Genomic DNA, 20,696 nt, shown 5'->3' with positions numbered 1-20,696 from the left:
TAAACTAAACAGTTTTGCACAGCAAAAGAAATCATCAACAAAATGAAAAGACATCCCACTGAATGGGAGAAGATATTCACCAATGATACATCTAATGAGGGGTTAATATCCAAAATTTACAAGAAAACCATGCAACTCAACACCGAAATAACAAACAATCCAATTAACAAATGGGCAGAAGACCTGAAAAGACATTTCTCCAAAGAGAACATGCAGATGGCCAATAGACTTATGACAAGATGCTCAATGTCACTAATCATCACAGAAATGCAAATAAAAACCACAATGAGATATCACCTCACACCTGTCAGAATTGCCATCCATCAATAAATCAACAAACAGCAAGTGTTGGTGAGGATGTACTGAAAAGGGAACCCTCATGCACTGTTGGTGGGGTTGCAAATTGGTGCAGCCACTATGGAAAACAGTATGGAGGTACATCAAAAAATTAAAAATAGAACTACCTTATGACCCAGCAATACCATTTCTGAGTGTTTACGCACAAAAATCCAAAACACTAATTCGAAAAGATATGTACGCCCCTATGTTCACTGCAGCATTATTTACAACAGCCAAGATAAGGAGACAACCAAAATGCCCATCAATAGGCTACTGGATAAAGAAATTGTGGTACAGGGATGGCCGGTTAGCTCAGTTGGTTAGAGCACAGTGCTGATAACACCAAGGTCACTGGTTTGATCCCTACATTGGCCACTGTGAGCTGCACCCTCCTAATTAAAAAAAAAAAATGGTGGTACTTATATATATATATAATGGAATATTACTATGCCATAAAAAAGAATGAAATATTACCATTTGTAATAATATGAATGGACCTAAAAGGAATTATGCTAAGTAAAATAAGTCAGACTGTGAAAGAAAAATACCATATGATCTCACTTGTGGAATCTAAAAAACAAAATAAATAAACAAAACAGAAACAGACTCGTAGATACAGAGAACAAACTGATGGTTACTAGATGGGAAGGGAGTTGGGGGCAGGGTGAGAAAGGTGAAAGGATTAAGAAGTACAAATTAGTAGTTACAAAATAGTCGTTACAAAATACAGGAATGTAAAGTACAGTATGGAGAATATAATCAATAATATTGTAAAAACAATGTATAGTGTCACATGGGTACTAGACTTATCGTGAGGATCACTTCATAAATTATATAAATGTCTAACCACTATGCAATACACTTGAAACTAATATAAAATAATATTGAATGTCAATTATAATTTAAAAAATAGTCACCAGGATATAAAGTACAGCATGGGGAATATAGTCAATAATATTGTAATAACTATGTACAGTGTCAGATGGGTAATAGACTTATTGGGGTTATTACTTTGTGAGATATATAAATGTCTAGTCACATGTTGTTCTGTACACCTGAAACTACTAAAAAGAATTTTGAAAAAAAGTACAGTTAGAATGCATGAGAAAAAACAAATAATTCTGAGTCTTACAGAACAAGATAATTTTTACTATTTTCTTTGTTTAACTTGAAAAGGAAAGAGCTGATAGATAAGGTGAATGGATAGATAAGAAGTAGTTAGAGAGATGATAGATGATAGATAGATATTAATATGATAGATAGATAGATAGATAGATAGATAGATAGATAGATAGATAGATAGGTAGGTAGGTAGATAGACGACATGGGGTGGGGGAGACACATTTTTCCATGCAGAAGAACTCCAAATAACTTATGTAGATACTTCACTATAAAGGAGGGGAAGCACGACACTCCTTTTCTTACCTGTGGGCTCCATATAGTGGATTTTCATAGGGGAAGGAGGAAGAAGGAGCAACTTTATAGTATAAAACCACTACATTAACCAGGTGATCAAAGTCAACATCAACAGTCATAATGTTGATAGAATGTGTATCCCTGCATGATATGATGAAAATGGTGATTTACCTATATGACCTTCCCCAAAAAACCCACTTAACTCCATTCTAAACATGAGAAAAACATTATTTCAATCTGCAAAAAAAAAAAGTTGGACGAACTCATACTTCCCAATCTCAAAACTTACTACAGAGCTACAGTAATGAATACAGCGTGGTACTGCTTTCAGGCTAGACATACAGATCCATGGAATATAATCAAGAGTTCAAAAACAAAACCTAACATTTATGTCCAGTTGCTTTCCAACAAGGAGGTCAAAACAATCTAATGGGGGAAAGAATAGTCTTTTCAACAAACAGTGCTGGCATACCTGGATATCCACTACAAAAAAAAAAATGAAGTTTGACCCCTCACCATACACAAAAATTAATTCATAATTTACCATAAACCTAAATTAACAGATAAAACTATAAACCCAGAAGAAAACACAGGAGTAAATCTTTGTGATTTTGGTTGGTTTCTTAGTTGCCACCAAAAGCACATGTGACAAAACAAAAAATAATTTGAACTATATTAAATAAAGAACGTTTTTGCTGCAAGTAGTATCTTCAAGAATGTAAAAAACAAACCACAGAAGGAGAGAAAGTATTTGCAAGTCGTATAACTAATAAGGGAATTGTATCCTGAATATACAAAGAACTCTTATAAACTCAGCAATTAAAAGACAACCAACCTAATTTTAAAGTGGGAAAGGATTTGAAAAAAAGACATTTCTCCAAAGATATGCACATGGCCAAATGAGCATATGGAAAGATGTTCAACAACACTAGTTACTAGAGAAATGGAAAGCGAAACCACAATGAGATACTACTTCACACCCACTAGCATGGCTATAATCATAAAAGACAAACATAGCAAGTGTTGGCAAGGATGTGGAGAAATTGAAATCCTCACATATTGCTGGTGGGAATGGAAAATGTTGCAGCTGCTTTGGAAAATATTTTGACAATTCCTCAAAATGTTAAACATAGAGTTATCTTATGACCCAGCAATTCCACTCCTAGGTGTATATGCCCAAGAGAAATGAAAACATGTATCTACAAAAAAAGTTTGTACACAGATGTTCATAACATTTTTCATAGTAGCCAAAAAAGTGGAAACAACTCAAATGTCCATATAGAGGAATGTTGTTTGGCAATAAAAAAGAATGAAGTACTGGTGGATGAACTTTGAAAACATTATGATAAGTGAAAAAAACCTAGTCACAAAGAAAAGAAACCTCACCTGTTATATGATCTCATTTATGTGAAATGTCCAAATAAGCAAATCTATAGAGACAGAAAATAAATCAGTGGTTGCCTTGACTGGAGAATAGGAGAAGGAGAAGTAACAGATAACGGGTACAGGATTTCTTATAAAAGGGACAAAAACATTTTAAAATTAAGTTGTGGAGATGATTGCAAAAACTCAGTAAACATACTAAAAAACACTGAGTTGTACATTTTAAATGAGTGAATTATATAGTATGTGAATTACAGCTCAATAAATCTGCTTTTAAAAAAGAATCTCCTGGCTCAATCAGCTATTGGTAGTGATATGGATGATGAGGGCAAGAGGATGGTGACACCCAAACTACACAGACCCAACCCTGTGTGCGCAGGTCTCTTCCCAGAAAAGAAGCAATCATGATGAATTGGGAAGCAACCCCGAGAAGTATCTTCTACATTAGGAATTTCCATTTTGATGATGCTAAGTGAAGTAAGTCAGACAGAAATAGTCGAGAACCATATTATTTCACAGATATGTGGTGTACAAAACTGAAAACAACAATGGAACAAGATAAACAAATGAAGAAACAAAAACTCATAGACACAGACAGTAATTTAGTGGTTACCAGAGGGTAAGGCAATAGGGGGGTGGTAGATGAGGGTAAATGGGATCAAATGTATAGTGATGGAAGGAGAACTGACTGGGTGGTGAACACACAATGTGATATATAGATGATGTATTACAGAATTGTACACCTGAAACCTAATTTTACTAACAATTGTCACCCCTATAAACTAAAAAAAAGGAAACAAATGAAAGAAAAGTCCTAAAACCTTGGGAGTTAGGCGTGATCTTATGCAAGTACTCAAAGCTATTATTATCACTCACAAAACATACTATTTGTCTGTTATTTGCTTTAAATCATGCATAGCTTAGAAATAATTGGATTTTCCACATCCTATACCTAAATGCAACTTCTAATTATTACTTGGCTGCCCATATAAATCCTAAGTAAATCTGTGGAGTTCCCTTTCCCTTACCTCAATACAATATGAATAAATATAAATAATTGTCATGTCTGATTTACCTAGCATTTTGTTAAGCAGCTAAAAGTAAATATTGAAAATAGTTTTTAGTGATGCAAGTTTAAACAGGTGTTTGACTAAAGGAAGACTATAGGTCTTTAATTGTAGAAATGATTGAATCAAAGCAAATTACTACCCTAACCATACTGATTTCCTTACATTTCATGGTGTCAATTTTAACTATCCTGTTTCACGTTAGTTTTCATTACAAATGGTCTCAAATTAATTTCAGATATAAGTGGCAATAAAATATAAACAACTAGATGAAAATAAATATGGAGCCTCAATAAATAAATGAGTGAATCAAAGTTCACTGTACGCAGAGTTACTGGATGAAGATGACATTCCTTAAGATAAGAAAGGAATTTTTCAGAGCAAGATCTGTTAGGTACCTTAGGATGGCAATAAAACCTCTGTTGACCCAATGAAGTACAAAAAAATGTAGAAATTTTAAATAACATTTTTTTATTAAGCCAGTGGTGACATTATCATAATGCATATTTACACTTGGTCAGAGTTCCAAAACATTGAGATATGCATGAAATTCTCTCTTCTCCACTCAATGCATCTTTCCCCATGAGGAATTTTTGTATATCAGGACCAATATGCCTCCAGGATGTTGGCAACTTTCCTTCTATAATTCAATCTGAGGTACTTTGAGGCAAGGAATTTCACTGGGAAGCAAGAACTGGATTTACTTCCTGTTTCTGGATTTCTTTCCCACAATTGACTAGGAGTGTTAAGAAACTGTTGTGAACGTCTCCCAGCACTTATAAATAAAGCTGCTCTCTGGATTTCCTCCATTTGACGGGTAGTCTCCAGAATACAGCTGTGAGCAAGGATGCCATTTTTGCTCTCCAGATAGACCCTGCCCACACTTTTAACATCTAACTCATGCCTATATTTTTATTTCTTGGGCAATTTTCTCCAGCTAGAGACTAGAGAGATATGGCAGAAGGGGAAGTCAGTGAGGTTCCAGTGTGAGAAGGATTTGACAGAACTTGCTGGCTTTGAAATGTAGGTGCCCAAGTACAAGGACCAGAACAATGTCTCTGAGCAATACGTCCTCAGCTTACAGCAAGCCAAGAAATAGGGACCATGGTCGCACAACTGCAAGGAACTAGATTCTACCAACAACCTTACTGAGCTTGGAAATGGAGTCTTCGGAGAGCCTTTCCAACAGAGTCCAGGCAATACCTTGATTTCCAAGAAATCCAAAGCAGAGAAGCCAACTGAGCCCAGCCAGACTTCTGACCTACAGAGCCGTGAGGTAATAAATTTGTGTTGTTTTAAGCCACTAAGTTTATGGTAATTTGTTATAGGAGCAATAGAAAATAAATACAAATAGATAACATATATTGAGTGTTTATCAGGTAACAGGCACTCTGCCAACCATTAAATATGCATCACCTCATTCAGTCCTCACAACTTCTATTACCCCAGTTTCAAAGTTGAGGAATGAAGCTCACTCACAGATCCAAGTCACCCGGCTGTTCCATCACAGCAGGGCCAGGATAGGAATCCATCCATCTCATGTGACTCCTGAACCCTTGACCATTGCTATCAATGGTCATTTGTTGCTATTCAATAATAATATGTATAAAGGATCCAAGTTTTAAACACACCCAGACACACAAACATACTGTGTACTCCATATATATATATATATACATATATATATATATATATATATATATATATATATGCGTATAAGTACATAAAAATTTTCTGAAAGAAAATACACCAAATGTGAGAAGGAGGCCCCCCAAGGAAAATGGCGGCTGTCTTCCATCCCTCACCTAGAAACCACACACTTCGGTCTGCCTTCCATGTGTCTCCGATGCCCCCTATGTCTCTTCACTGGAGCCCAAGAAATGAAGCTTGCAGTTTTCCCAGGTGCTTAGCAAATTACTCCTGCAAGCTAATTCTCATCCCCCAAGTTAAGAGTTTCAACAGTGTACACATTAACAACCTGCTTATGTTCTTCCTGTACAACAGAGTGACATATCCTGTCACTCTCCGACACAAACCCCACAGGCTAGCCACACTGAATCGCATCCCACCTACATACACCCTAGTACTTCAGTCATCCACGTCTTCATGAAAACACTATGTCTCGCCTTCAAAAGCTCCCTGCCTCATCTAAGCAACTGCTGCTGGCTTATCCATCTAGAAAATTCTCAGATTTAATATGGACCTCCATCTCGGTTTGGCTTTACTATGTCATTTCAACGCTGTGCATATTATCAGAATTATCAGAATAAACAGGTAGAAATCTAAATCCTCATCTCCACTCCAAATGACTCAATGGGACGGCATGCTACCAGAAATATTTCTCAATATTATAAACCTGGCCAAGGAGACATGAGATTTGTCAGCCAAACTGCAGCTATGACTCTATCAATAAAATCCAGCACTTCTGTATTCCCCAACTGAGGCCATCACACAGTGCTGAATGACAACCCGCTTCAACTTCATCACGGGATCCACTGGGACAGAAACTCATAACTGGCTCTCAACACAGAACCTTCGTACAAAAGGTAATAAACACAGCCAGGCAGTCCGGGGGGGATTATAGGTGCGGCATGGAACAGGAAAGTTTGGAGGAAAGCAGTTTGACATAAACCGGACAAAAACAAGCCCAGAAGGACAATTTCTTAAACGTTAAAGGCAAGAAAGAAATGGACATCTTTGAAAGACATGCTTTGGATAGTTTGAAAATTGTCATCTTTTAGGAGCGTGGATGTTTGTTTTAAACTGCTGTATACAATTTCCACACACTTCTCCCCACACATCTGCAATCACCAGGGATGAGGTACAAACTCCTCGCAATATGTCCCCCATCTGGTCAGTGAGCCTATTCCTGATAAACACTTTAGTAAAGTCAGCTTTCCTAATTATACCTCATTGTTTTCAAGATCTCTCAAGAACAGCTCCATGAGGCAGTTAAAATGCTGGATAGCATATACTAGTTAGGGTATAAGTTGATTGTTAAAATGTTGGGAATTTTGTGTGCCAGTTATTAAACACAAATGTTACTAAAAATTAGGTAAATTTACAATTAAATTATACTAAAACAATGGTAGTATGCAAAAAAATCACTTTTTAATATTTGTTATCACATTTTACTACTAACTATACTCATATCTATCATCTGGAAGCTAGAAATACTGAATAGCGGTGTGCTACCATACATCTTTGCACAACTCTGCCCAGTGAATGCTCACTGGCATGTTGGTATCTTCAACTCAGCCATCACAAAGTAGTCACACCACGGAAATCAGCAAACACTACCCATCAGGGCTCCATTTCCCCTCCAAAACTGGTGTCCAATGCTGACCAGCACGTCACTGCATTAAGATGTTTCATGTCGCCAATACCAGGCTTCACATTTGCAAAGAGAAACACTTGTTCCTGCCACTATAAAACTTGAATGAAATACAAGCTAATAATTTAACCACTTTTTTTAGATGCCACTAGAGATGAGAAATGGTTTCCATAGGACTCTCAAGATGTTCATTAGACTTAGCAATCAACTTGACCAGTTCATCACAGAAACTCAAAACTCCTTTAACTCGGGCCAGCCCAGTGGCTCAGGCGGTTAGAGCTCCATGTTCCTAACTCCGAAGGCTGCCAGTTCGATTCCCACATGGCCCAGTGGGCTCTCAACCACAAGGTTGCCAGTTCAATGCCTCAAGTCCCACAAGGGATGGTGGGCTGTGCCCCCTGCAACTAGCAAGGGCAACTGGACCTGAAGCTGAGCTGCGCCTTCCACAACTAAGACTGAAAGGACAACAAGTTGACTTGGAAAAAAAAAAAGTCCTGGAAGTACACACTGTTCCCCAATAAAGTCCTGTTCCCCTTCCCCAATAAAATCTTTAAAAAAAAAAAACAACTCCTTTAACTCACATGTCATTCCTTTTAAATTTTTACAGCAATTTCAAGGTAAAAATATCTAATGAACAGTTGAAAACATTGTCCTCTTCTGTTTGAAATAGTAGGCATATACCCACTTCCATTCATAGTCACTCACAGGTGATGAGACTAGCACATGGCTGAGTCACCTCCAGTGATAGCGGACGAAGTCACAGGGATTCCATCTGAAACAGAAATGGAGGCGACTTCAATATTAAGTAGACATTCAAGTTTTAAACTTGCAGAATTTAATAAACTGGCTTTAATTTAAAGCTAAAGGGCACCTTTCTCGAGTTGAAAAATAATTTTAACTAGTATTAACAGATAGATAAAAATGGCTGTAAGAAATTTCCTGGTCCAACGTCAATTTCTTAGAAAGATAAATGTATACCCATCCAAGTACTGTGGCATCTATTCTATTTTGAAATATCGCAAGAGGAAAATGTCCATTAGTCACTCACTTGTTGCTAATCCAGTCCATGATTTAATAATTATAGTAAATTAATTTCTTATTTTAATAACTTATATATCCTTCACTACAATTATGTCCGCATGTTATATGAAATCATTCTTAAAATATGTATTAGCTTTTCACCATTTATGTAAACATAAATCAAATAACCATCAGTCATCATTGAAGAATTATAAAGTAGAACCCAAACTATTATACTTAGATTCGTAATATTTTTTGCAGAATTAAAGAAATCACAATTTTTTACTTGATTAGAGTACAAAAATAAGAAGATACTAGGACTAGAAACATTTTTTCTATTTATATTATTCATATACTGCTTATATTTTAAATGTACATACTATAGATATATTCCTACGACAGTTAAATAAAGCATTGCATCTTAAAAAAAGAGAAAAGAAACCAAATGTTCATAGTAGTATCTTTAAATAGTAGGATTACCACTATTGTTACTTCGTAGTGCTTTTCTGTTAGTCTGAATTATTTTATAACTAGCATGTATTACTACATAACTTTTATTTCCTTTTTTTTTTTTTTTTTAGTTAAAAAATGAAGATGAAAACTTATTAAGGAGCCTCTAACTAGAATACCAACCTTATTCCCAGAGGCTCCCATACCAAAGACTCATCGCATACCCAGGCCTCTGGCTCCAACTGCAACACTGTGATGAGTACTTCCTTCTCTGTCAGTCTTCCAGGTCCCCAGGGGAGGCCCAGAACCCTGGACTCACTCACTCCCTGCTGGGGAGGCCAAGCTTTAATGCTGGGTCTGAGGTACACATTGCCTTGTTTTTTTCCTTTCAGGTTTCTCTACTTTACTGAGGCCAACTAAACCTCTGTAACAGACACTGCTAACTGAATAGTACAAGAGCTTTTCCCAGCTTCCTTCTCTCTTGCCCACCTCCCACTATAATGGCTAGAAGAGTGAGAAACTGGATTCCCAGACTACCTTGCAAGTAGGGGAAACTATGTGACTCAGGTCTGGTTATGAGACTTGAGTGGAAGCCGAGCTGGGGGGTTCTGGGAGAGATTTTCTGCTTCCCTAATCAAAGCAACAGAAGTAGTCTGTGAAGCCCCATTCCCTTCTTTCTTCCTATTTTGAATGCAGACATGATGTTTGGAACTACAGCAGCAATCTTGTGATCATGAAACACTGAGCATGAGGACAAATGGCTGACAAGTTGGGGAAGGGGAGATAAAGCAGAGAGATCATGTCTGGTTCATTGATGGCATCATAAGCAGCTGAAGCAAATATTAGCAATTCCTATCTCAACTTACTATTAGGTGTTGAAAATGAAACCTTATTTTAAAATTCAAAGGTGAACTCAGGCAGTATAATGATATTTAAAGAATTAAAAATTATTTGGGGCGATATGTAATAAGAATCATTGGCTGCGTGATCCTGTAGATCATATGATTAAACCCAACCAGTTAATCTTATTGTGTCCGCCTTGAACAAGATGCTATGGGCTGAAATCTGTGTCACAAGTGATAAACATGATGTCTCAGCTTCAACATAGGGCTTTATGAGACATGACAGAATTAGGGATGTGAAGGCACCTACATGTAGAAAACACCCACAAACAGGTTTCCCCAAATTAGTCTCTGCTCTGACTATCCTCCCATCCTTGTCCCGAGGTAGGATCCTTTCATATTCTAGGCATTGGCCCTCAGGATACACGTGACGGAAGATGGATATTACATTAGTGTCTCCTCTTGAACCAGGCTCAACTGCTGAGCCTCCACTACAGATGCTCGTTCAATGGGGGACGTCAAGGGCTTCAGTCAGCATGGCTCCATACTTGGGTATCCTGCTCCCTTCTGTCAAAACCAGGCCTGCCCACTACTCCACCTTCCCTATACATCACAAGCTGGGGCCCTATGTCATTGGCATATGTTCTCCTGAGACTCTTAGAAAATCAGGGGTCTAATTATTATATTAGGTCTTGCTTATTTCTCGTTTATTTACTCAAAACAGCATAAGCAAAAGCAAAACATATTCAATAAGACTGTCACATTCCCTTTTCCCAGATGAGATCATCACAACAATTTGGGGAAATTCCCCAAATGCACACTGTCATCAACTCTCCATTCTTCATCTTCCTAAAAGTGATAACAAACAAAATAAATAGCCTGTAAAATTACCATTATTAATTATAGTGGTTATTATACTTTTGATATGCTATCTTTATTATGCATAATAATGATTTCTCAATTTGTTTCCTTTACATGAATTGTTTTCTCACAGAGAAATCTACACTTATGTACTTGGATTTTCTAGGGTTAGCCTATATGCTATCTTCATTTATGAAGTTGTTTTGAACCTGATTTCCAAGACTCGTTTTTGAAAGTTTTTCCTTGACCTTTTGATTTTTGTCCTAGATTCCATAAAATGATTCAGAGTCTAAAAATAGAAAGAATACCTATATAAGAGGCCACCCATTGAATCCAGTAAATTCTTAGACATCTTAAGAGTAGAAAGCATCTCATCTCTTTTTTTTTAACAAGAGGACTGCAAGCAAAACCCAAAACCCCACTTCTGTAGGGTTCTTTAGCTTTCATATTAAATGGTTGAACTAAATGATCTCTAATGTTTCTGTCACTTTTCAAATTCCATTCCATGCCTCCCTTCAAATAGCAATTATTTATTTTATCGGATTAATTTGACTTGAAGGACCATTTCTATAGCCTGGACCTAGTTTAGATGAAGATTATACTTGCTAATCAGCATTTCATATATCCAATTTTTTGAACAGAAAGTTCTTCGTCACCGTTGGAGTGCCCAAAGCTCATCCGGAAACTTCTCCATCTACATTCACTCTCTAGGTGATCTTATTCTCTTGGATGATCTTATTCCTTAAATGCCATACATGATATCTCCCATCCCAACTTCCCCCTCAACTATAGACTCAAATATCCAGGAATTAGAACACGGACATCCTTGGGGGCCATTATTCTGCGTACCACAGCTACCTGGGAACAAATTATAATAATCCCTTGCCTAGTTTATTCCAATAGTCTTCAAATGAGTTTCTCTTCTTGCACCCTCACTTCTTTATGCCTACCTCACTACGATGCTCCCAAAAAAACCATAATATTCCACTTAAAATTTAAGTATGATCGTGTGAACTCCCCACCCCATCTGAAGCCCTCTAATGGCTTCCCATTTCATTCAGAATAAAGCCAAAGTCCTCAGTAAGGCCTAGAGGGGCTACCTCTTCTACTCAATGTCCTCATTTTCCCCCTCATTCACTCAACTCTAGCCACCTTAGCCTCCTTGCTCTTCTCAAACAGTTGGGTACACCCTACACACACACACACACACACACACACACACACACACACACACAAACTTTGCATTTCTTATTCCCTCTGCCTAAAATGTTCTTCCCTCAGACATCCATAAGGCTTATTCCCTCACTTACTCAGGTCACTTCTCAAATGTCACTTTATCAGAGGGGGCTTCCCTGACCAGACCACCCTATCTAAATATATCACATGCTCCTAATATTCTCTATCTGCTAAGGATTGAACGTTTGTGTCCACCCCCCCCCCCAATTCATATGTGTAAGCCCTAATCCCCAATGTGATGGCATTTGGAGGTGGAGCCTTTGAGAGGTTTAGATGAGGTAATGAGAGTGGAGCATTCATGATGGGATTAGTGCCCTTGTAAGAAGAGGACCAGATCCCTTTCTCTCCCTGCCAGGTGTCCATACAGCAAGAAGGGTCTATCTGCAAATCAGGAGGAGGGCCCTCATCACAACCCAACCATGGTGGCACTCTGAACTTGGACTTCCCAGCATCCAGAACTGTGAGAAATAAATGTCTGTTGTTTAAACCACCAGTCTATGGTATTTTACACTGTTCTTCATAACACTTGTATATTTGTTTAGTGTTTATCTCTTCCCAGGAGAAAGATCTACAAGGCCAGGGTCTTTGTGATTTGTTTTTTCACTGTTTTTTGAATCTGCATTACTGAGATTCTCAGTAACATCCAATAAATATCTGTTGAATGGATGAATCTAATTTTCTAACTCAACTACTGCTAAGTAATGCAAAGTTGGTAATTTGTGCAATTAGTTCACAGGAGAGCTTCTCCCCACAACACTCCTTGCTCCCCAGAAATGGAAAATACTTAAGCAGTTAGAGTTGCCAATGGCTGACATAACAATTATAGGTCTATAATCTGAATGGCAGTAAGAATTGTGCTTTTTTAAAAAAAAAATCCAGGCATAAAACAAATAGAAAAAAATACATATAAAATTTTTTAAAAACTTTTGGTCATGGAAGCTGATGCATATGAAAATACTAATTCAGGAGTGGAGAGGAAAATAACTTTTTTTTTTAAACAGAACTTTATTGGGGAACAGTGTGTACTTCCAGGACTTTTTTTTTTTTTTACCGCCTGAGCCACCAGGCCTGCCCGGAAAAGAACTTTTGACAGGCGAATTATTTCTTGGACCAAGTTAAGGATTTTTTTTGTTTTGTTTTTTTCTAGTCCTGAATGTGTTAACTTTATATTTGAGCTGATAAGAAGAATTCTGAGCTGTCCAGTGTATTTTTAAAGTTCATTTGTTAGACAAAATATGAGGAAATATGGTCTATTTTATCACTTTTTTTCTTGCTTTATAATTGGCTATTTAAATACAGATAACAGTACACAGGACAAACTGGTGAAGCTGGTTCTGCCACCCTGCCCAGCTCACCTGTTACCTGATATCTCCACTCAGATGGCAGAACCAGCAATGTGGTGTAACAGGATTGGAAACTTGCCCACACTGAGCCCCCAAATGCAAGAAGTAGCCCTCAAGTTAAGAACTGTGGAGGCTGGAATAAATCACTACTTGACATATGCTACTCACAGAGTAAAAAAAGGAACCCCACATAAAAGGGAATAGAAGAAAAGTCAAAGTGAAGGCATTATATAACATATAAGTTTTTCTTAGAAGATTAAGACAAAAAAATATATAACATGAATGTGCACCCCAATTTTAACAATGAAATTCAAATAGATAGTTTTACTTTTACCAAGGCTTCCACATTTGGTTTCTGTCCAAAAATACGAACACTTTTTTATGTGGGATATGCCATTTTCTTGAAACAACTTATGTTTCTCATTAACAGAGTTTGTTTTTTGTGTGGTTATTCTGTCTAGACAAAACGTTACATATAATTAATATAAATGTTTACCATAAATCATATAAAATTATATGAATGTTCATTACAAACAAATGTGTTTAGCACCTATTTTGTTGATAGCCCACTGACTCTGAGAATCCACATTTTTCTCTACCTTATTGCCCTAAGGCAAGTATTTAAGCTACCTCTCCTAATGTTTTATTCTGGTAACTGGAATAAAAGTTTTCAATAGTAACAAAATTAAGTGTCCTTCCATTCCGGGGGTGTGTGTGGTGGGGTTACCCAGGGACCTGACTTCTGGACCACACTCCCTAAATGACTAGTGAGAGGGATTGGTGGTTCCCAATAGTACTTCTTATTGTAGAAAATGACAACTTCTTAAATCCTCCTTTTCCTTCTTATAGAGCTAGGGCATTGTGCAATTATAAAATAGCAAAGTGATTTCTAGCTTTAAAGCTGCTAAAAATACTTTCCAGCTTTAAAGCTGCTAAAAATACTTTTAAAATTGACTGAAATATGTATGTGTTACACACACCGACGCGCGCGCGCACACACACACACATACACATACACACACACTTTCGCTGTGAAAAGGGGAGGGGTTATTTTGTACTAGAACTTCACAGTGCTTCAGTACCGAGATCTGTTACTGAAAAAAATAAGTTTCAAGGTGGCATTCGCTCTGCGGGGGAGTTCTGAGAAGCCAGGTTCAGGAAGCAGCTCAGCTACTCCCCCTTCGTCTCCAGGTGCTTCAGTCGGGATACAGAGCAATATTTTGGGGGACCACAACCCAATCAACTGGGGACCCAGCGGAACTTGTAACCCCCGTTGGCTGTCCGAATGGTGAAGGCATTGCCCTGGGGGAAAGCAAGGGTGCGGATGGTGCTGTGGCTGCGGATGGGGGTGCTGAAGGAGCCGCCCTCCTCCAGGTCACTGTGGCTCAGGTTCACCGCGCTGCCGCTGCAGTCTGTGCGCAGCCCCCGGAAGGCGCCGTGCAGGTTCCCAGGCCTGCGGTCCAGGCTCGCGGACTCCGGCTGTAGCCGGAGCCGCTTGGGATCCCGGCTCTGCAGCGCTTCATCACAGCGCTCGGAAATCTCCGTCAGGATGGCGTCCACCTCCGCGCAATCCTGCCCCGCGGCGCTGAACAACTCCTCCAGGCTCCTTTTGGCAGTCGCCTTGAGCAGGAAGGGTTCGGCTGCTGTCCCGCAATGCCGAGACTGCGTGATCATCAGCTTCTACAAGAGATGGGGATGGAGCGCCGCCCTAGGGCCTGCAGGTCTCGCCACGTGCGGGGCGCGCAAAGGAGACCTGGGTGCACCTTAAACAGCGCGACTCCGCGGACTTAGGCGCTCCCAGCCAGTGACTTAGCGAGCTCCCCACGGTCCTCTCCTTTCCCCACCCAGCCAGGTCCCAACACTAGGAGCAGGGTCGGGGTGCACAGGAGCATTTCCGACTTCCCGCAGTGTCCCGTCCTCCCGCGCCCAACCTACATCCAGCACCGAGGCCAGGTGCCGGGTCCGACTGGCGAGTTCCTTCAGTTGCACGTTCCGCTCCTTAAGCGAGGCTATCTCTTCTTGTTTCTGTGTCAGTGTCACCTGTAGCTGCAGGAGATCCAAACGTTCAGAGATAGGCCATCGGTCTCCTCAGTTTACTCTGCATGAATTAAACCCAGATCCTAACATCTATTCAGGAACTGGGGGTCCAAGGGCACTTACACTCGTAAGCGAAACAAGCGATTTTCTGTATTTGACCTTTTTTCACAAAGCACTTAGATAAAACGTATCTCAATTAATCCTCGGACTAGCCTGGCGGTGAAGAGTACTAACTTTCTCTACAGGCTACAGGCAGATCTAGGTTCTGCCTCTGAAGTTCAACCTTCCTATACTTCAGTTTCCTTATCTGTAAAATGGGGCTAGTAAGTATCTCCTAGCTCAGTGGTTGTGAGTATTAAATGAGAGGAGAATGTATATTGGTAAGCAAATTACCAGGCATATGGAAAGCCCTCAATAAACATTGGTGGCCCTATTAAACATCTAGTGGGGTAGAATTATTCCCCACTTAGTGAACTTGGAAACTGAAGTAGAGCCACTGGAGCAATCGCACTATGTAAACTACTCTCGAGTGCACTGGTTCTGGCGTCCACACCGGCACATTCCTGCTCACGCACCCCCCACCTCCGCCAGGAGCTCCACGCCCTGTCCTCGCCCCCGGACCCCTGGCCTCCGGCCCAGTGTCCCTACTTGGTTATTCTCAACGAGAGCGTCCCCTAACGCCCTTTGGTTCTGGTCGGCCACTTCCTTCCAGTACTGTTCCAACGGAGGCACGTCCGGAGGGCGCAGCTGCGGTGACTGCAGGGCCCGTGGGTCCAGCGGCGGGGAGAGACAGGGCTCGAAGGGCAATCCGTCGCAAGGAGAGAAAGGGAGGTCTCCGCCGGCCAGGGGAGGCGACATCAAAGAGGATGAGTCTGGGGAAGAGCGGGAGCTGGGTTTGCAACCTCAAACTCATGCCCAGCTAGCTACGGGGACAAAATGCCACGCCGGATGTAGGGTTTATACGGAGATTTTTCTTTATTAAGTGAAACACCCTCACCCTGCCATCCCTATGATCCCAGGCCCTTCCTGATATACTCTACATAGACAGCAGGTGCTCAATATATGCTTCTTGAGTTGATCTGTACTGAATTTCCACGGTGGCCAGGACAAACCTGCCTGAAATCACGCAAGTCCGCTGCTCTGCGTACACCTATTACTCAACATCACAGAGTGGGGCGCCCTCTCGCAGAACTCACATAGGCAAACTGAGAAAGGGCTATAGATCCAGCGATTCATCTTTTCTGTTAGGACTGCTGGGGGGAGGCAGGATCCCCTAAACATCGAAGATCCTGACCCTTTGATGAATTGCTAGCGAGCCGTTGACAGGTGCTGAGTTTACCACCTTCACAACCACGAAATCTGAACTAGTCTGATGGGGGGGGGGTCGCACCCCCACGTTATTTAACTGCAAGGATGCTGCACTTGCCTGCAATGAGATCATCTACCGTGTCTCTGAAATCCTGCAAATCGAAGTCCGCTGCCGTTTGCAGGGGATGGTTCTGAAATAAAACAGAGGTGTAAACTAGTTAATGTCGAGTCTGGCAGGTCTGGAACTCTTCCTAGACCTACAGGTGTCCTCCCGGGCTCGGCCTTGGATCTGTCCTCTCTTGCGTTCGCAGCCGAGCCTCATACCTGAAAATCAAAGCCCCATCCGAGACACGAAACCCAGCAGGCTTGCACCGCCATGGTGGGGAGCGGGACGCACGAAGAGGGAGGGGACAGGGTCAGCGAGGGTCCTGCAGGACGCTGAAACTGTGCGTGGCTGCGTGTGGGGCGTCTGTCCTTCAGCGCTCAGCGCCCTGGCACCGAGCCCGCCCTCTGGCAGCGGGCACAGGCCCCGCGCCTCCTCACTGGCCGGCTACCAGCCAACCAGCTGCCTCCGGCACGTTCCTTGCGCGCCCGCTGAACCTCAGCTGGGGCTTACCTCCGACCAGCCGAGGAGCCACCGCTCTAAGATGTGGGGGCGTGGTGTGCGAACACTCGGTCTTTCCCCCAAGACTCGACAACGTGCAGAGTCATCCAAAGCAGTAACTTGAGGCCATATATCCTGCCAAGGCTCAATCACAGCTAAACCATTCCATCCCCATAAAGGAAGGGGAAAGGTAGGCTATGAGAACGGGCCAGAAATGCTATGGAAAGTGTTTCTGTTCAGCACGCAGCAGGTATGGTGTTGATTGCTCTTCTGTTCTCAAAAAGTTGGTGTTCAACATCTTGAACTGGACACTCTCCTCGATTCCTACAATGTGCCTGAGTGCGTAGGCAGGGGACTGTAAAATGCTGGTGCAAGAACCTTGTTTTTCCCTAATTGTGGACATTTAGAGTTGACAAAACTCTTTCACATTAGAGTCTCTGTTAATTCTCATACCAATGTGGGAAGCAGGCGGGGCCCAGGAAGTGACTCCTCCTCTGATAAAGAATCTGAAACTCAGAGAAATTGAATTGCCCAAAGTGACCTCTGAACTCCTTCCCCAGAATGTTGGTGCCTATTTCAATCCACTTTCCTCTATACATTGTCTCTAGTTTAATCTCTCTTTTAGGAAAGCATGGCTTCCAACGAAGACAGACTGGGAAGGGGAAAGAAGTCTCTCAAAGCGCATAATGTGACAGGTGCTCCAATATGCCCACCAGAAATATCTATTCTACTGATTTGACTATTATTGATTGCTTGATTCCTTCGTGTAATCATATTCTTTCCCAAAAGCCCCTTTTACTATTCAAATATTTCTGAGAAGAGGAACTTATTCTGACCCTAACTTCAAAGAATGTACAAGCATCAGTTTTCCTTAGAAGGGAGTTTCAATCAGGGAGGCCTCTAGCACCAGTTGGGAACTGAGGCTACAAGGGAAAAGTTGATGACATACGAAGTCTGAGGGCCCCAGACAAATCCTGAAGCACAGTTCTGCTGTGGTGGAAGGAATCAGAAATGAGATCCATTTCCAAGGGCTGAACGGTCTCCCTCTCAACAGAAATTGTAGAAAAGTCTTTACCATGAGGAGACTGGGGGCTAACTCAGGAACTGGGTGGGGCCCAGGAAATCCTTTCTTCTATGCTCTCCAGGTCTTGGCCCATTCTGACCTCCAACACTTCTAGAGCACTTCCTCTCTCTGTCCACTTTCCCCAGCAGGCGAGAAGCTGGGATATATGACCAGAGGGTGGACTGGCCAGGAGTCTCCCCAGGGAATCTTCCCCTAGGGGTCTCTCTCTCTCTGCACCAACTCTGTCTTCCCTAAGGAAAGTCCTAGACCTCTAGGGCCATCTGGCTGGAGCTCTGTCCTTGAAACTTTGAATCCTACCTTCCCAATTAGATTAAAATCTGGCATTTCTTCAACTACAACAGCAGCCCCCCCACCACACACACACACACACACACACACACACACACACACACACAAATACTAACAGAACATGATGTCAAGTTTAAGCTCTGTATACTTAAACAAAAATTCAGCAAGAGCCTGCTAGACTTTTGTTACTTGCAAAATAAACATGTTAAAGTAAGGGAGTAATGTAGGCCTCTGTGTCGGTTGAAAAGCGCTCAGGCATTGTCTTTTCCTTATTTAGGCATCCAGATCTAAAAAGAACAATAGAATGGCCTCTGTAGAGCAATGCCCACTCTCACCTCTTGCCTTAACAATCTCTGCTCTTAGTGGCCTAACTTGCCTGGGCTCTATCCCAATTCTAAGAGGCACTTAGAGGAGGCCCTGGGAAGCTTTGTCCCACCGCCAACCCCAGTTGTGAGAGGTGGTCATATTTTCTAGAGAGTTCTGTGCTGGGCCTTCCCCATGGACCTCATGTCCCCAGCACCTGATGCCTGGAAGCAGGAACAGACTGGTACTCTTCCTGTAAGTTGTGTCTAGCTAAGACCTCCTGTCCTTCTGGGCACTTCACATGGCATTGGTGAGCCAGGCTTCTGACCAGTGCTGGGAGGTTCCATCATCTGCCTGGCTGGAATGTGAGTCCTGATAAGTGGTAGAAATGGGAAGTAAGAAATATAGCGGTTTTTTTAGGGGGGGGGGGAGTCAAATGCCTCTTTGCCCCATGAGGTATGTAACGGGAGTCATTGGAAGGGGAGAAAAAACTTTTTAAAAATGTCCAACTGCTGAAGGGCCATCTCTGCAGAGAGGAACGTTTTCTATTAGATTTCTTCCAGAGTCCTTTGTCCCTCTTCCCGTCTTCCTCTAAATGTAAACTCTGTCTTTTCCAGTCTTGATCCAGAAGTTATCTTCAGATCTCCACACTCCTTAGATACCCAGGGAGTGAAAATGGTTAATGAATGAATGGCCGGGAAGGAGACGTTAGGGGAACAGACAGGACGTATCAGATGCCCAGCGCGCAACTCTGTTCCCACCTACCCGCCTAATCCCTCAGTGAGCACTCTCCACATTGCTTTGTCGCAGCTCCAGGGAATAGATGGGGAGAAGAACGGGAGACCGGCCTGGCCAGGGAGCCCTCCGGAGGAGTGCCCCTGTCCGGAGTTGGTCAGAACAGCTCTGAGAATGTGGCCGTCGTAACATACTAGGAGGGAGGAGGAAGTTCTGATCCTTTAGGCTCAGATTCCGCAGGACGTGTCCCCTCACTAGCCAGATGTGGGTGCGCTCCTCGCCGGAGACGAGCCCTTGAAGAAACGCACCCATGACTCCGGAATCTCGAGTTTGAGCTACCAGAGCCGGAGAGGCTCCAAGAGGAAGGGGAGGTACCTGCGAGGCTTCTGAGTCACCACTAGGCGGCGCGTCGGACCCGAGTAACGAGCAGTCTGCGAGGTCCTGCAGGTCTATGGTGGTGAGCGCTGCGCGGGTAGAACCGGAGACACGAGCGGGGCGGACCCTGAGCTTCCCAGCAGGGGCTCGCCGCTGGCATCACCGCCAGGACTTCGGAACCCGGGGGAGAGCAGCTCTTCCCAGCCGCGCGGGCTCCACCCACCCGGCGCGCGGAACCCGAGGAGTCGCGCAAGGGCCACCGGCTCACCAGGCAGCACAGCGCGCTCCGGGTCCTGGGGATCCTCGTACACCGACACCCGGCTGCAGCAACCGGAAAAGAACTTCCGCGGAGGCGTGAACTAGCCGGGCACAGAAACCGTGAGTGCGGATCAGCCCTCGGGGCGCAGAGCGTGAGGAACCCGCCCGGCCCCCGCCCGCCGCGGTCCCACCTTCCTCTCCAGCTTCCTGGGCTTGCCGAAGGGCCGGCCCTGCAGCTCCAGCATCCTGTTGGGGCAGATGCTGTCGAAGGCTCGGCGTCCTGCTGCGGCGTCCCCGCACGCCTGCATTCTGCCTCCCCGCAGGCCTTAGCTGGGGAGCCCCGCACCGACTGCTCGGAGGCAGTGGCCGGGGCTAGGGTGGCGACCACACCCTGCGCTCCGCCGGGCGCCTGT

General features: G+C 42.5%; 1 protein-coding gene across 1 annotated transcript; it reads right to left on the bottom strand.

Moving 5' to 3' along the window:
- Positions 1-13,510: 13,510 nt before the first annotated feature.
- MCIDAS (multiciliate differentiation and DNA synthesis associated cell cycle protein) lies at positions 13,511-20,696 on the bottom strand. The gene is made up of 7 exons (XM_081053729.1): positions 20,475-20,696; positions 20,294-20,384; positions 20,026-20,114; positions 16,755-16,827; positions 15,977-16,200; positions 15,227-15,337; positions 13,511-14,971 (listed from the first exon to the last, which is right to left on the bottom strand). Exons 1-7 carry the CDS (start codon positions 20,589-20,591, stop codon positions 14,531-14,533), a joined length of 1,146 nt encoding a protein of 381 aa, XP_080909855.1. The 5' UTR covers positions 20,592-20,696; the 3' UTR covers positions 13,511-14,530.

The sequence above is a fragment of the Rhinolophus hipposideros genome, assembly GCF_964194185.1.
Source record: "Rhinolophus hipposideros genome assembly, chromosome: 7".
Classification (NCBI taxonomy): Eukaryota; Metazoa; Chordata; class Mammalia; order Chiroptera; family Rhinolophidae; genus Rhinolophus; species Rhinolophus hipposideros.
This window is presented reverse-complemented; position numbering and strand designations above follow the sequence as displayed.

Bases quoted from the DNA above. Each gene is read 5' to 3' on its own strand.
- MCIDAS (XM_081053729.1), bottom strand. From the start codon at position 20,591: ATGCAGGCGTGCGGGGACGCCGCAGCAGGACGCCGAGCCTTCGACAGC. The intron at 15,338-15,976 runs GTAGGGACACTG...GATCTCCTGCAG, and splicing joins CTCTCGTTGAGAATAACCAA to CTACAGGTGACACTGACACA. The intron at 14,972-15,226 runs GTAGGTTGGGCG...CATCTCTTGTAG, and splicing joins ACCTGGCCTCGGTGCTGGAT to AAGCTGATGATCACGCAGTC.